At 42.5% G+C, this 17,266-nt stretch overlaps 1 protein-coding gene across 3 annotated transcripts in view; it reads right to left on the reverse strand.

The window, feature by feature from the left end:
- The window catches only part of brf1a (BRF1 general transcription factor IIIB subunit a), a 233,891-nt gene extending 219,049 nt beyond the window's left edge, over positions 1-14,842 (reverse strand). The window contains exons 1-5 of one of the 3 annotated variants that reach the window (XM_061987474.2): positions 14,519-14,842; positions 5,797-6,008; positions 2,009-2,089; positions 1,718-1,891; positions 1,524-1,555 (exon numbers count right to left, since the gene is read on the reverse strand). In XM_061987474.2, the coding sequence (XP_061843458.2) occupies positions 1,524-1,555; positions 1,718-1,891; positions 2,009-2,089; positions 5,797-5,977 (468 nt within the window). In that variant the 5' untranslated portion in view covers positions 5,978-6,008; positions 14,519-14,842. The other 2 variants (XM_072916242.1, XM_072916241.1) reach the window with 2 other exon arrangements.
- Between the last annotated feature and the right edge of the window lie 2,424 nt (positions 14,843-17,266).

Here is a 17,266-nt window from a genome sequence, read left to right on the forward strand (position 1 = left end):
CCGGGATGCAAAGCAACACTTCTCACTGAGAGGCGCTGCAAAGAGGAATGGGTCAAACTGCCCAAAGATAGGTGTGCCAAGCTTGTGGCATCGTATTCAAAAAGACTTGAGGCTGGAATTGCTGCCAAAGGTGCATCGACAAAGTATTGAGCAAAGGCTGTGAATACTTATGTAAATGTTTTTTTTTTCTGTAATATATTTGCCTCATTAAAAAAAAAAAAAAAATTCACATTGCCATTATGGGGTATTTTGTGTAGAATTTTGAGGACAAAAAATAATGTATTTCATTTTGGAATAAGGCTGTAACATAACAAAATGTGAAGCACTGTAAATACTAGAGATGTCCGATAATGGCTTTTTTGCCGATATCCGATATTGCCCAACTCTTAATTACCGATATCAACCGATACCGATATATACAGTTGTGGAATTAACACATTATTATGCCTCATTTTCTTGTGATGCCCCGCTGGATGCATTAAACAATGTAACAAGGTTTTCCAAAATAAATCAACTCAAGTTATGGAAAAAAAAATGCCAACATGGCACTGCTATATTTATTATTGAAGTCACAAAGTGCATTATTTTTTTTTTTAACATGCCTCAAAACAGCAGCTTGGAATTTGGGACATGCTCTCCCTGAGAGAGTATGAGGAGGTTGAGGTGGGCGGGGTTGGGGAGGAGGGGGGTGTGTAGCGGGGGGTGTATATTGTAGCGTCCCGGAAGAGTTAGTGCTGCAAGGGGTTCTGGGTATTTGTTCTGTTGTGTTTATGTCGTGTTACGGTGCGGATGTTCTCCCGAAATGTGTTTGTCATTCTTGTTTGGTGTGGGTTCACAGTGTGGCGCATATTTGTAACGGTGTTAAAGTTGTTTATACGGCCACCCTCAGTGTGACCTGTATGGCTCTTGACCAAGTATGCGTGCATTCACTTGTGTGTGTGAAAAGCCGTAGGTATTCTGAGATTGGACTGGCACGCAAAGGCAGTGCCTTTAAGGTTTATTGGTGCTCTGTACTTCTCCCTACGTCCGTGTACCACTCCGTAAAGTGGCGTTTTAAAAAGTCATACATTTTACTTTTTGAAACATCCATCCATCCATCCATTTTCTACCGCTTGTCCCTTTTGGGGTTACGGGGGGTGCTGGAGCCTATCTCAGCTGCATTCGGGCGGAAGGCGGCGTACACCCTGGACAAGTCGCCACCTCATCACAGGGCCAACAAATAGACAGACAACAGATACCGATAATTTCCGATATTACATTTTAAAGCATTTATCGGCCGATATTATCGGACATCTCTAGTAAATACTTTCTGTAATTGATGTTTGGTATCTCAGCAAATCAAGGGGAAACCCTGGAGTCAATGATGAGCTATGAGTCCATGAGAGGTCGTTGAGTGCATCAACAGCACACTCAAGTGGACAAAAACATGAACTACAACTTAAAAGCCGGCCTTCTTTCAGGGACCCATCAAAACATTTCTGTCCAAAGACCATATTTAAAATAACAAATGGAGACAATCTCACCTGCAGGATGTCACTGAGGTCCAAAAGCATGTCTGATGAAGAGCAGTTAAGTCCAATCGCACAAAAGGAACCCACGGGGAATGTTCATCACTTCAGAACAACAAGATGTGACGACTCGGAAAAACGACAGCGAGTCAGCAGCAGAGTGATGAGGCGTGCATGATGACTGACAGACGTGACGGCGAGAAGGATACGCGGCGTTCCCTCGGTGCGGCACACCAGGTAGATGCAGGCGGCGATGACGTGCGCCGACTTGCGTCCGCACGTCAGGTGCTTGGCAAGCGCCATCTTGTAGAAGTTGAAGGCGGTGTCTAGACAGTGGCGGCTGAGCTGCAGCTGGTGGCCCAGCGTGGTGATGTGCTGCCTGGCTGCAAAACACACATTCAGAAAGCATATAAACAAACATCCATAAACACACCAACATTTGTGTTAAACTGTGTGTATTTGTTAGAGTTAACATATGTCGCCCCCTGCTGGCCACTGACCTTTCTGCAGTGTCTGAGCACGTGACTCCTTGCCCACACTGCCCAGGTGACCATCCCCAAAAGATGGCAGCTTGGCTCCACCTAAACACAGAACCAAATGTATAACAAGACAACAGCGCCCCCTAACGGGTAACCTGTGAATTGCAACACAAAGAGCAGAGGTGGGGGTCAAAAGTTGCGCAGGCTTAAGTTTAGAGGCGGTGATTGACAAGCGACAAATAACAGCTTGAATATTACCTGAAGTAATAAAATCAACCGTTCAACTGGCGTGTTTTTTTTGAGTTTGAGAGGATGACCGCCAAGAATCACATTATTAAATATCGAAACACAGTGTTACTGTTCAAACTGTGTGTAATGTTACAGTGGCCAAAAATATTAAATATACTTCTTAACCACAAACCCTGTTTCCATATGAGTTGGGAAATTGTGTTAGATGTAAATATAAACGGAATACAATGATTTGCAAATCATTTTCAACCCATATTCAATTGAATATGCTACAAAGACAACATATTTGATGTTCAAACTGATACTTTTTTTTTTTTTTTTTGCAAATAATCATTAACTTTAGAATTTGATGCCAGCAACACATGACAAAGAAGTTGGGAAAGGTGGCAATAAATACTGATAAAGTTGAGGAATGCTCATCAAACACTTATTTGGAACATCCCACAGGTGAACAGGCAAATTGGGAACAGGTGGGTGCCATGATTGGGTATAATGAAATGCTCAGTCATTCACAAACAAGGATGGGGCGAGGGTCACCACTTTGTCAACAAATGCGTGAGCAAATTGTTGAACAGTTGAAGAAAAACCTTTCTCAACCAGCTATTGCAAGGAATTTAGGGATTTCACCATCTACGGTCCGTAAAATCATCAAAGGGTTCAGAGAATCTGGAGAAATCACTGCACGTAAGCAGCTAAGCCCGTGACCTTCGATCCCTCAGGCGGTACTGCATCAACAAGCGACATAGGTGTGTAAAGGATATCACCACATGGGCTCAGGAACACTCCAGAAACCCACTGCCTGTGATGGTATGGGGGTGTATTAGTGCCCAAGACAATGGGTAACTTACACATCTGTGAAGGCGCCATTAATGCTGAAAGGTGCATACAGGTTTTGGAGCAACATATGTTGCCATCCAAGCAACGTTACCATGGACGCCCTTGCTTATTTCAGCAAGACAATGCCAAGCCACGTGTTACATCAACGTGGCTTCATAGAAAAAGAGTGCGGGTACTAGACTGGCCTGCCTGTAGTCCAGACCTGTCTCCCATTGAAAATGTGTGGCGCATTATGAAGCCTAAAATAGCACAACGGAGACCCCCGGACTGTTGAACAACTTAAGCTGTACATCAAGCAAGAATGGGAAAAGAATTCCACCTGAGAAGCTTCAAAAATGTGTCTCCTCAGTTCCCAAACGTTTACTGAGTGTTGTTAAAAGAAAAGGTGATGTAACACAGTGGTGAAAATGCCCTTTCCCAACTACTTTGGCACGTGTTGCAGCCATGAAATTCTAAGTTAATTATTATTTGCAAAAACAAAATAAAGTTTATGAGTTTGAACATCAAATATCTTGTCTTTGTAGTGCATTCAATTGAATATGGGTTGAAAAGGATTTGCAAATCATTGTATTCTGCTTATATTTACATCTAACACAATTTCCCAACTCATACGGAAACGGGGTTTGTAAAACCTCTGCCTTGTTTTTAATGAACATTCATGCCTACTGCGCTGCCGAATTGAAATGTTGGTCATCATTGTGGTACTTGAAGAGCCAACTACCACATTATCAACAAACAGAGGTAGCTAACATAGATGCGGTCGGACAAACTTGAAAAAAAAACTTGGGACTTCCCATGGGCCGGATTTTGGACGCTGGCCGGCCGTATTCGGCACGCGTGCCGTATTTTGGGGACCCCTGTTCTAGAAGATCTTCGGTGTTTGTCCTTTTGAACGTCTTCGGGTTCACTAATTTCATGTGGTAGTCCTTAAGGTCATTCTCAGGGACTGTCCTCTCGAATAGTCTTTCTTAGCCATTTTTAATAGACTTTTCCACCACTTGTGGCAGTAATGACAATCTCAAACAAACAGAAGACGTCTGGAGTTAAAGTCATCGAGAAGTTTAAGCGCAGAAATTATGACTAAAGTGGTGAAGCTGTATTTTAAATTGCACTTTAAAATATATTGACAGTTTAGCTAAGGTACCGTATTTTCCGCACTATAAGGCGCACCTAAAAACCACAAATTTTCTCAAAAGCTGACAGTGCGCCTTATAATCCGGTGCGCCTTATATATGGGTTAATATTAATATTAATTTTCATAAAGTTTCGGTCTCGCAACTACGGTAAACAGCCGCCATCTTTTTTCCCCGTAGAATAAGAAGAAGCGCGCGGTGCATGCTGGGATATGTGACGTTTCATTTCCATTTGTGTGTTTATGTAAAGACCCCAAAATGGCTCCTATTAAGTGTGTTGTCTGTCTAATTATAAATAATGCAGACGAGGCGTGTTAACTGAGTTCTCAACGTTTACTCACAGCGTGCTCATAACCACATTCTAACTGCCAGCATACAACGCTTCTCAGGGCTACTGCGCATGCTCGTCACTATCGTTGCATGCTGGGTAGTGTAGTTGTTATATTTGCTAGCTCATAACATCACATTAAGAGACACGCTTACGCGCTTAATTCAATACTCGCCGTCATTCCGGGTGGATTGACAAAAGACCTCCAGCCGCTAGATATTGGTGTCAACAGGGCATTCGAAGCTAGACTGCTAACTGCGTGGGAACAGTGGATGACAGAAGGCGAACACACGTGACGTTCACCAAGACAGGGAGACAGCGCCAGACGACATACGCCACTATCTGCCAGTGGATCGTAAATGCCTGGGCTGATTCAGTCTCATCTGTGGTCCGAGCTTTCAGGAAGGCAGGAATTGTGACTGAACTAATAAACGGCAACGACACTGACTCCATTAATGACGACTTCGACGAGACGGAGCCGGCCGGCCATGTTGGATGCCGTATTCGCTCAACTGTTTAATTCGGACACTGAAGAAGAAGAATTCGAGGGATTTGTGAATGAGCTATAACTTCATAAAGTGAGCTTTACATTTTTATTTAGTGTGTTGTGTTGTGTGACATTAACGTTTGAGCAACGTTGAGTTATTGATATATTGTTATTGCTCTGCACTATTTCACGTGTTACTATAATGTGATTGCACGTTTGATTTACGTAACACGAGTAAATCAGCTGTTTATTCATTTTGGGAGTGAACGGAGTTGTCAGAACGCTGGTTTGTTATCTATTAATAAAGTTTGACTGACCTATCTGACAGTTTTGTTGACATAGGTGCGCCTTATAATCCGGTGCGCCTTATATATGAACAAAGTTTTGAAATATGCCATTCATTGAAGGTGCGCCTTATAATCCGATGCGCCTTATAGTGCGGAAAATACGGTACATTAATACAGGCATATCTCGGTTGGTAGAGTGGCCGTGCCAGCAACTTGAGGGTTCCAGGTTCGATTCCCGCTTCCGCCATCCTAGTCACTGCCGTTGTGTCTTTGGGCAAGACACTTTATCCACCTGCTCCCAGTGCCACCCACACTGGTTTAAATGTAACTTAGATATTGGCTTTCACTATGTAAAAGCGCTTTGAGTCACTAGAGAACAGCGCTATATAAATATACTTCAATTACTATTATTTTGTCTCCCAGAACAATTTGTTTGGAGGAGCGGCCTATCAACCTTGTGCGACCACGTGCCCGCGGACACTTCTCACCTTCTGAGGACACAAACTGTCCTACAGCCAGCGATCCGCCGCCTCCCGACTCCACGAACTCCACCTCGGACACGATGATGTTGTCCTCCAGCACGGAGCCGCAGCCCATGCAGACGGCGTCTCCCCGCGCGTGGTCCACATCGATGTCGGCGCCGCCGCAGTTCTTGCATGTCTTCGTCATGGCGGCGGTACGATCGTCTCAACGGCGGTTGCTGAACACAGATTGTGGGTGGGATGATTAAAAACATTACAACAGTCTGGTGTGCCGTGGGAGATTATCTAATTTCACCTATTTGGGTTAAAAATATTTTTACCTGCACCCTGCCTCCCGCAGGGTGCAGGTAAAAAGGTGTCTAATGCTTAAACCAAAAATAAACAAAAGGTGAGTGCCCCTAAGAAAATGCATTGAAGCTTAGGGAAGGCTATGCAGAACGAATCTAAAACTGAACTGGCTGCAAAGTAAACAAACAGAATTCTGGACGACAGCAAAGACTTACTGTGGAGCAAAGACGGCGTCCACAATGTACATTCGTACATGACATGACAATCAACAACGTCCCCACATAGAAGGATAGAAACAACTGAAATATTCTTGATTGCTAAGACAAAGTAGATGCGGGAAATATCGCTCAAAGGAAGACATGAAACTGCTGCAGGAAAATACCAAAAAAAGAGAAAAAGCCACCAAAATAGGAGCACAAGACAAGAACTAAAACACCACACACAGGAAAACAGCAAAAAACTCAAAATAAGTCAGGGGGTGATGTGACAGGTGGTGACAGTACACCTACTTTGAGACAAGAGCTATATTGATGCATGCTTGGTTATGGTTGAAAGTCGTATCCAACAATTGCGACGACGACTTTTTACTGTCAACTGAGTTTAGTTTTTTAATGATTTCTGCTGGTGGTGTGCCTTCAGATTTTTTCAACGCAAAAAATGTGCCTTGGCTAAAAAAAAAAAGGTTGAAAACACTGTTCTAAGTAACAAATACTTAATTAAGAGTTATTTGGACACTAGGGCAAAATATTGTAAGTAACAAAGACTTAATTTAGAGTTATTTGGTTAGGGTGGAGCCAGATGAGGTGGTTCGGGCATCTGGTCAGGATGCCACCCGAACGCCTCCCTAGGGAGGTGTTTAGGACACGTCCGACCGGTAGGAGGCCACGGGGGAAGACCCAGGACACGTTGGGAAGACTGTCTACAAGCTGGCCTGGGAACGCCTCGGGATCTCTCGGGAGGAGCTGGACGAAGTGGCTGGGGAGAGGGAAGTCTGGGCTTCCCTGCTTAGGCTGCTGCCCCCGCGACCCCTTTCTCTCTGGCACTCATCGAGGGCGGACGCTCCCCTTTCCTCTCCATTATCTCTCCTGCTTGCTTCTTTGTCTTGTCTTAACTTTCTTGTTGCCTCTTTTTGCACTGCTCTCCAAATCTAAACATTGGAACTATTTAACTGGCCTCAACGAAATTGACAAGATCTTGGGTTTGGGGGAACCTGCTTGTCGTGACGGAGCGGTTGTTGCATGACGGACTATTGGGAGAAGAAGGAGTGCCGCGTGCCTGGCGACCCTTTTCAGTCGTAGACGTGAAGATATCTACTTATTGGGAATTATGACAACAGGACATCTGTTGATTGGAGTAAGCGTTGCTCTGGTTTGTCCACAAATTGGAAGTTGCTGGCAGTCTTCAAAGTAGCCCAAAGCTGCCACAAAGGATTGGAGGATGCAGGAAGAACTGTGGACACTTGTGATTTTGGATCACATCGGACTGTCTGCCCCGCAGGTTTGAGGACCAGTCATAGACAATTTAGAGGGAAAAGCAAATTTTATTTCCACTCCTATACAAAACATTCTAACTTGGATTGTTTCCCTGGCGTGGAGACTCTCCCGAAGGACAGTGCGGAGAAGACACGACAAACTCCCTTCTTGTCTCTCATGGACACACACCTGTTGTTGTTGACTTTGGACTTATCGGCTGCACAGACATCAAGGCCGCGGAACAGAGACACACTACGGGGCTTACACACACACTTGCAACCACCAAAATATACGCCACACACACACAACCCAACCCCCCAAACCCAACGCCCTCGACGCAAATCCCATAGGGGTGATGAATGGATGGTCAGCGCCTGAGAGCTGCGGCCTACCATCATGACCTCACACTCCCTCCCCTCTGTTGCTAGATATCTCGAGATGTATATGTGCTTTGCTATAGAGGTTTTTTCCCACTCCAGACTGGGCCCCCTTAGGAGCCCAGTCTGGATTGTATTTTTTTACTCATCCTTCCCCAGCGTTCTACCTTTTTCCCCATCTTTTACGGGGCGCCTTGTGGCGACCCATCAACGTTCCTGTTCTGTATTGATTTTTGATTGATTGAAACTTTGATTAGTAGATTGCACAGTGAAGTACATATTCCGTACAATTGACCACTAAATGGTAACACCCCAATAAGTTTTTCAACTTGTTTAAGTCGGGGTCCACTTAAATTGATTCATGATACAGATGCATACTATTTTCATAATACAGTCATCACACAAGATAATCATCACAGTATATAAATTGAATTATTTACATTATTTACAATCCGGGTTGTGGGATATGGGGGGGGTGGGGGGGTAAGTTTGGTTGGTATCAACACTTTGGTCATCAACAATTGCATCATCAGAGAAATTGACATTGGAACAGTGTAGGTCTGACTTGGTAGGATATGTACAGCAAGTATTGGACACAGAGAGAGAGATCAGAAATTATAAGAAAAAGTTTGATTGTTTACATTTGATTATTTACAATCCGAAGAGGTATGATGAGGAAGGGAGGGTGTTAGTTTAGGGTTGTAGTTGCCTGGAGGTGTTCTTTTAGTGCGGTTTTGAAGGAGGATAGAGATGCCCTTTCTTTTACACCTGTTGGGAGTGCATTCCATATTGATGTGGCATAGAAATAGAATGAGTTAAGACCTTTGTTAGATGGGAATCTGGGTTTAACATGGTTAGTGGAGCTCCCCCTGGTGTTGTGGTTATGGCGGTCATTTACGTTAAGGAAGTAGTTTGACGTGTACTTCGGTATCAGGGAGGTGTGGCGGATTTTATAGACTAGGCTCAGTGCAAGTTGTTTGACTCTGTCCTCCACCCTGAGCCAGCCCACTTTGGAGAAGTGGGTAGGAGTGAGGTGTGATCTGGGGTGGAGGTCTAGAAGTAATCTGACTAGCTCAGGGGTCGGCTCTGCGGCTCTTTAGCGCCGCCCTAGTGGCTCTCTGGAGCTTTTTCAAAAATGTATGAAAAATTGTTTTAATATGGTTTCCGTAGAAGGACAAACATGACGCAAACCTCCCTAATTGTTATAAAGCACACTGTATATATTAAACATGCCTCACTGATTCGAGTATTTGGCGAGCGCCGTTTTGTCCTACTAATTTTGGCGGTCCTTGAACCCACCGTAGTTTGTTTACATGTATAACTTTCTCCGACTTTCTAGGACGTGTTTTATGCCACTTCTTTTCCTGTCTCATTTTGTCCGCCAAACTTTTAACGTTGTGCATGAATGCACAAAGGTGAGTTTTGTTGATGTTGTTGACTTGTGTGGAGTGCTAATCAGACATATTTGGTCACTGCATGACTGCAAGCTAATCGATGCTAACATGCTATTTAGGCTAGCTATATGTACATATTGCATCATTATGCCTCGTTTGTAGGTATATTTGAGGTCATTTAGTTTCCTTTAAGTCCTCTTAATTCAATTTATATCTCACGACACACTATCTGTATGTAATATGGCTTTTAATTTTTCACGGCTCCAGACAGATTTGTTTTTGTATTTTTGGTCCAATATGGCTCTTTCAACATTTTGGGTTGCCGACCCCTGGACTCGCTTGTTCTGGGATGTTTGGAGTCTAGATTTGAGGGTTTTGGAGGTGCTAGGGTACCAGGAGGTGCATGCGTAATCGAAAAAGGATTGAACGAGAGTTCCCGCCAGAATCTTCATGGTGCTTTTGTTGACCAGAGAGGAGATTCTACAGAGTGTGGGTGTCAAACTCTGGCCCGCCGTGTAATTTAATTTGGCCCTTGAGGAAATATCAAATTAACATTAGAGCTGGCCCACCGGTATTATAATACCGCATTCACCGCTAATACTTATACTTGCCAAACCTCCCAATTTTCCCGGGAGACTCCCAAATTTCAGTGCCCCTCCCAAAAATCTCCCGGGACAACCTTTCTCCCAATTTCCACCCGGACAACAATATTGGGGGCGTGCCTTAAAAGGCACTGCCTTTAGCGTCCTGCAACCTGTCGTCACGTCCGCTTTTCCTCCATACAAACAGCGTGCCAGCCCAGTCACATAATATATACGGCTTTTACACACACACAAGTGAATGCAAGGCATACTTGGTCAAGAGCCATACAGGTCACACTGAGGGTGAACGTATAAACAACTTTAACACTGTTACAAATATGCGCCACACTGTGAACCCACACCAAACAAGAATGACAAACCCATTTCGGGAGAACATCCGCACCGTAACACAACATAAACACAACAGAACAAATACCCAGAACCCCTTGCAGCACTAACTCTTCCGGGACGCTACAATATAACCCCCCGCTACCACCAAATGTTAATATTTACCTCAGAAGGCTGCAGATAGAAAAGAGGCATTACATTTTTTATTTAAATTCTATTTAAAATACCATTGATGTTTTTTCGTTTGTTTTTTGAAAGTTAATTTTGCACTATTGAGTTATATAAGCGTTGCTTGTTCCATATTCAGTGTTAAAGCAAATCAGTGGAGCAAACTGAGCAATAATTAACGTTTTATTCATGCACTTTCTCTTCCTACTTCAAGGCTTGAATGTTTGATTCATTCATTATTGTTATTTTATTTTCAAATGTATTATTAGCCTGTGGAAAAAGTTTATTTTGATATTTACCTCAGAAGGCTGCAAATAGAAAAGAGGCATTCAATCTTTATTTACATTTTATTTGATATGCCATTGATATATTTCAAATATTATTACAAACCCCGTTTCCATATGAGTTGGGAAATTGTGTTAGATGTAAATATAAACGAAATACAATGATTTGCAAATCCTTTTCAACCCATATTCAGTTGAATATGCTACAAAGACAACATATTTGATGTTCAAACTCATAAACTTTTTTTTTTTTTTGGCAAATAATCATTAACTTTAGAATTTGATGACAGCAACACGTGACAAAGAAGTTGGGAAAGGTGGCAATAAATACTGATAAAGTTGAGGAATGCTCATCAAACACTTATTTGGAACATCCCACAGGTGAACAGGCTAATTGGGAACATGGTTGGGTATAAAAGTAGATTCCATGAAATGCTCAGTCATTCACAAACAAGGATGGGGCGAGGGTCACCACTTTGTCAACAAATGCGTGAGCAAATTGTTGAACAGTTTAAGAAAAACCTTTCTCAACAAGCTATTGCAAAGAAATTTAGGGATTTCACCATCTACGGTCTGTAATATCATCAAAGGGTTCAGAGAATCTAGAGGAATCACTGCACGTAAGCAGCTAAGCCCGTGACCTTCGATCCCTCAGGCTGTACTGCATCAACAAGCGACATCAGTGTGTAAAGGATATCACCACATGGGCTCAGGAACACTTCAGAAACCCACTGACAGTAACTACAGTTGGTCGCTACATCTGTAAGTGCAAGTTAAAACTCTCCTATGCAAGGCGAAAACCGTTTATCAACAACACCCAGAAATGCCGTCGGCTTCGCTGAGCTCATCTAAGATGGACTGATACAAAGTGGAAAAGTGTTCTGTAGTCTGACGAGTCCACATTTCAAATTGTTTTTGGAAACTGTGGACGTCGTGTCCTCCGGACCAAAGAGGAAAAGAACCATCCAGATTGTTATAGGCGCAAAGTTGAAAAGCCAGCATGTGTGATGGTATGGGGGTGTATTAGTGCCCAAGACATGGGTAACTTACACATCTGTGAAGGCGCCATTAATGCTGAAAGGTACATACAGGTTTTGGAGCAACATATGTTGCCATCCAAGCAACGTTACCATGGACGCCCTTGCTTATTTCAGCAAGACAATGCCAAGCCACGTGTTACATCAACGTGGCTTCATAGTAAAAGAGTGCGGGTACTAGACTGGCCTGCCTGTAGTCCAGACCTGTCTCCCATTGAAAATGTGTGGAACATTATGAAGCCTAAAATACCACAACGGAGACCCCCGGACTGTTGAACAACTTAAGCTGTACATCAAGCAAGAATGGCAAATAATTCACCTGAGAAGCTTCATAAATGTGTCTCCTCAGTTCCCAAACGTTTACTGAGTGTTGTTAAAAGGAAAGGCCATGTAACACAGTGGTGAACATGCCCTTTCCCAACTACTTTGGCATGTGTTGCAGCCATGAAATTCTAAGTTAATTATTATTTGCAAAAAAAAAAAAATAAAGTTTATGAGTTTGAACATCAAATATGTTGTCTTTGTAGTGCATTCAACTGAATATGGGTTGAAAATGATTTGCAAATCATTGTATTACGTTTATATTTACATCTAACACAATTTCCCAACTCATATGGAAATGGGGTTTGTATTATTATTATTTGAAACTCGATTTTGCATGTCACTATAAAGTTATAAAAGCCTTGCTTGTTCAATATTCAATGCAAAACTTGTTTGGGTCCCTATTAAAAGGTTCATTTGTTCAACCTTGGCCCGCGGCTTTGTTCAGTTTTACATTTTGGCCAACTCTGTATTTGAGTTTGACACCCCTGCTATAGAGAAATCCTGTACACTGTTTGTTTGTCTAATCTTGAACGGGTTTGTGCTGAAAACAAAGTTTCGTTGTAGTTGTGCAATGACAATAAAGACCTATCCTATCCTATAAGCGGAAGAAGATGGATGGATGGTTAGGGTTGTTGTATAATAAGGCCATGCAGTATAAGAATAAGGCATTAATAAATACTTAAAGGGGAACATTATCACAATTTCAGAATGGTTAAAACCATTAAAAATCAGTTCCCAGTGGCTTATTTTATTTTTCGAAGTTTTTTTCAAAATGTTACCCATTATGCAATACCCCTAAAAAAAAGCTTCAAAGTGCCTGATTTTAACCATCGTTATATACACCCGTCCATTTTCCTGTGACGTCACACAGTGATGCCAATACAAACAAACAGCAAGGTATAGCGACATTAGCTCGGATTCAGACTCGGATTTCAGCGGCTTAACACTGTCTGATAAGATAATTACTAACAACTATGAACTAGGTTTACAGCATATGAAATACATTTGGCAACAACATGCACTTTGAGAGTGCAGACAGCCCATTTCAGGCACGCTAAGAACATATATTTTTCCACGATATTAGCACTCAGGTTAACCATACCTAAATAGACACAAATACTGCATTACTACCCGAATGTACTCAAATGATTGAAAAAAATAAATATTTTCAAGCTAAATTATTGGTAAACACAGTTTATGTATAATAATTTACGTAAAACCGCGAGTAATGAATAAAGTTTTCATCAATTAATATATTCTGTGGACATACCCTCATCCGCTCTCTTTTCCTGAAAGCTGATCTGTCCAGTTTTGGAGTTGATGTCAGCAGGCCAGGTAAGCTAGGGTCGATATTCTTCTCTTGATCATCTTCGGTGGCATAAGGCAGTGGTTCTCAAATGGGGGTACGCGTACCCCTGGGGGTACTTGAAGGTATGCCAAGGGGTACGTGAGATTTTTTTTTAAATATTCTAAAAATAGCAACAATTCAAAAATCCTTTATAAATATAAATAAAAACTCTGAGCACAAATACTGAGCACTGCCATATCAACATCAATGGGCAGGAAATACAGAGAGTGTACTCCACAAAATTCCTGGGGGTCATCATTGACGAATACCTCCATTTCAAATGTCACATTAGCCATCTGTTAAACAAATTATCCAAATATGTTGGCCTGTTCTTTCACCTCCGTCATTATCTTCCTCTTTATGCTCTACTCACCCTATATAAAACTCTCTTTGAACCACATCTAAACTACTGTAATGTCATCTGGTGTAACACCTTCCCTGCCTACCTTCACAAATTAGAATCCATATATTGACGCTTACATAGGTCTGGTGATAATGTTCCCCTTTAACACTTAATAATGACTAATTAAGAGCCAATATGTTACTAATTTGCATGTTAATAAGCAACTAATTAATGGTGAATATGTTCCCCATACTAAAGTGTTACCGTGTTAGCTTCTGGCGGCCATATTGGTAGCTTTTGCCCCAAACAAACATGGCGTCCCGTGACGTCACACACTGACACGGCCGTTACGTGGGCTCGACAAAAATGACTGAGCATGGATTGACGTGAGCCGGCGGAGACAACAAGTGAATGAAAGTGGCCTCCATGTGCGCCGCAGAGAAGAAAGAGGAGAAGAAAGAGGAATATTTACACACATTGACGAAGAAAGAGGAGAGTTTACATACATTGAAGCCGCGTTAGCCGGCTAGCTACGTGGCACTTTCCCACTCACTCAGCACTTTCAGCTCCACTTTCAGTCTTCCCAACGTGACGTGGCGAAAGCCCACCAGAGTCCACGCCGGCCACGCACGCACTTTTAACAAGGGGCCGTCCACGCGTGGGCAAGTTGACAGCTAGCTTGCTTAGCCCGGCGTGACGCAACGTGGTGACAATCGGGAAGCGTGTGCACGTCGCGGCGGCGAGCGTGCGTGTTGGGGACGTACCTGAAAAGGTGCGCGGGCACGCGCGTGTTTGGACGAAAAGTGCGTGCCGGGAGGCTCCTTCCTTCCGCGTGTGCGTGGGTGAAGTACGCGGACTGACAGGCAGCTTGTTGGATGAAAACATGAACGTGTCGGCGAACACGTGTGAGTCGTGAACGAGTCGTTCAAAACTCGCGAGTTGGTTTTTTTTTTACTGCTCGTTAACTCATTCTTACGCCTCTACGTTCTGCGCATGTGCGCTGTGACTCATGATGGGTAGTACGCGAACGATCTGACTCTTTTTCCTACTGTTTTTTTTTTTTTAAGCAGCACGTGATTGGTCCAATGTGTGTTACCGGCAGTGTTGGGTTAGTTACTGAAAACCAGTAACTAGTTACTTTATTTGAAAAGTAACTAAGTTACTTAATAATAATAATAATAATAATAACTGGGATTTATATAGCGCTTTTCTAAGTACCTAAAGTCGCTTTACATGCAGAACCCATCAATCTTACTTACACCAAAAAGTAATGCGTTACTGTGAATAGTAACTATTTAGTTACTTATTTTTCCCCCCTTTTTTTAGCCTTCATTTCAGCACTGGAGAATAATACAATCTGTTGATCAACTTGTCATGCATTTGCATCACTGAACTCAGAAAGCAATGTGGTCTACATACAACACACCATTGGCGTTGTTAGGCCTATTTTAGGGGGGCTCAAGCCCCCCTAAAATATTCGTAAGCCCCCCTAAATAATTTGGTGTTATATACATATATATATATTTTTTTTACAAATACATGCCGACATATTCATTATAAAGTGGCCAGAATATGAGTTTAAATAATCATATAAACTGTCATTATTCACTCAGTTTCCCCTCACTTCATAGCATAAATCACCAAAAATGATTGCCGAGCGCGGCACCGCTGCTGCCCACTGCTCCCCTCACCTCCCAGGGGGTGAACAAGGGGATGGGTCAAATGCAGAGGACACATTTCACCACACCTAGTGTGTGTGTGACAATCATTTGTACTTTAAGGTAGAGAGCCCCTTTAGTGTGTCTGTATCCAATCCATTCCACTTGTTCATATAGAAAATGCCCACATCACTCAGAATCCAGTCCGCATTTTCTATGCGACCTTGCTTGCGGTCCTTGGACTTGTTCATATAGAAAATGCCCACATCACTCTTGTAGAATCTATATAAAGTAATATACATTAGCCTCATGTTAAAATTAAAAAAACATCATTAAATATATTTGTTTTATTGTATTGTTACATTAATAGCTGTTTTATTATAGGATGGCTTGTTAAACATTTCATATAATTTTCAGAGGGAGGAAAAACCAAGACATTTAATATAAAATGTAAAATGAATAAATACATAAAGAGAAAAAGAAAAAAATGGTTAAAAGCCATTGTCCCGTGGAGCATTTCATTTCGTCCCGTGCATTTTTTAAATAATAATGAATTATTTCTAAGTCTTTGTTAGCCGTTTGTGAAGTTTTGTGCTCGTGCGCTACGTTCGCTCTCCTGGGGGCTAAGCCCCCTGTCCTTAAAAGCTAGTGACGCCCCTGCAACACACAAAGGTATGTTTCAAAGGGCCAATTTATTTCAGGCCAGAACAAATTGACAAAACTATTTTAAATAGCTGCAACATAATGGCACTTTAACTTTAAGTAGATAGGATCTTTGATCCAGGACACAAGTTACATTTAACTAAAATGTTATTTTCTTTGTGTGCTCGACAAAAGAAAAGTATTGAGAATGTCTCCATGTTAAGAAACTCGACTTCTGGCTTCACCATGATGTCTTGTTAGTTGTTATGAGAGTAGCGTATGTGTATGTGTGTGGCCCTTTAAGATATGACAGCATGTGAGGTGAGGGATGTCAGTGAGTGAGTGGGCGAGAGAGGTGAGGGACCGGCAACAGTGAGTGTGTGCAGGTGCTCTAGCTTGGTGGATGGCTGCGTCCAATAAAGTCACAAAGTTGCAACAAACCGCCGGCCTCGTCATTCACCCTCAGTTGTAAAGACCCAGGAACGTCTCCCCTGCACCCCTCAACTACGGTCTGGGAGCCCCCCCCCCCACCCACACAAAGCACGCCTCTTGTCTGCACGCCTCTTCTTTTCCTTGTGACACAGAAGGATGACACCACAGCGCTGCAATAAAACAGATCTTCTGTTTCTAGCCGATACTGCGTTATTTTATGTTATTTTTTTATGTAGTAACAGTAACTGAGTTACTGAATATAAAAAATAACGCGTTAGATTACCAGTTACAGTAACCACACTGGTTACCGGTCTGAGTGGTTTACTGCGTCACACAGACCGGAAGCAGTTACCCGTGTGACGTTTCACCCCCCACCACACACTTTGTCAAAACCTCCCCAAACCAGTTCCATTCGTTTGGGCTTCCTTTGTTTTTAAGTTCTTAACATTTTCTATTCTTAGTGCGTAATTAATCATAACTAGACCCAATGATGTCAACATACATCGGATAAGAAATGTGGGATATGAAGAGGTTTGTATAATGCCCATTCATTGTCAATGGGGTAAAATTCCTGGAAATTCCAGGAATTGATGGAATTTTTGGAACTGGGAAACATGTTGGCTCGAAGTCCAGGATTCGGAACGGTTCGAGTCGAATGAGAATTTAGGATATGCAGAAGTTTGTATATTGCCCGTTCATTTTCAATGGGGGAAAAAAGTCCTGGAAATTCTGGGAAAACCGCGAATTTGGGGAAATATGTTTTTGCCTTTATACCCAGGG

Source organism: Nerophis lumbriciformis, linkage group LG26, assembly GCF_033978685.3.
Source record: "Nerophis lumbriciformis linkage group LG26, RoL_Nlum_v2.1, whole genome shotgun sequence".
Lineage (NCBI taxonomy): Eukaryota > Metazoa > Chordata > Actinopteri > Syngnathiformes > Syngnathidae > Nerophis > Nerophis lumbriciformis.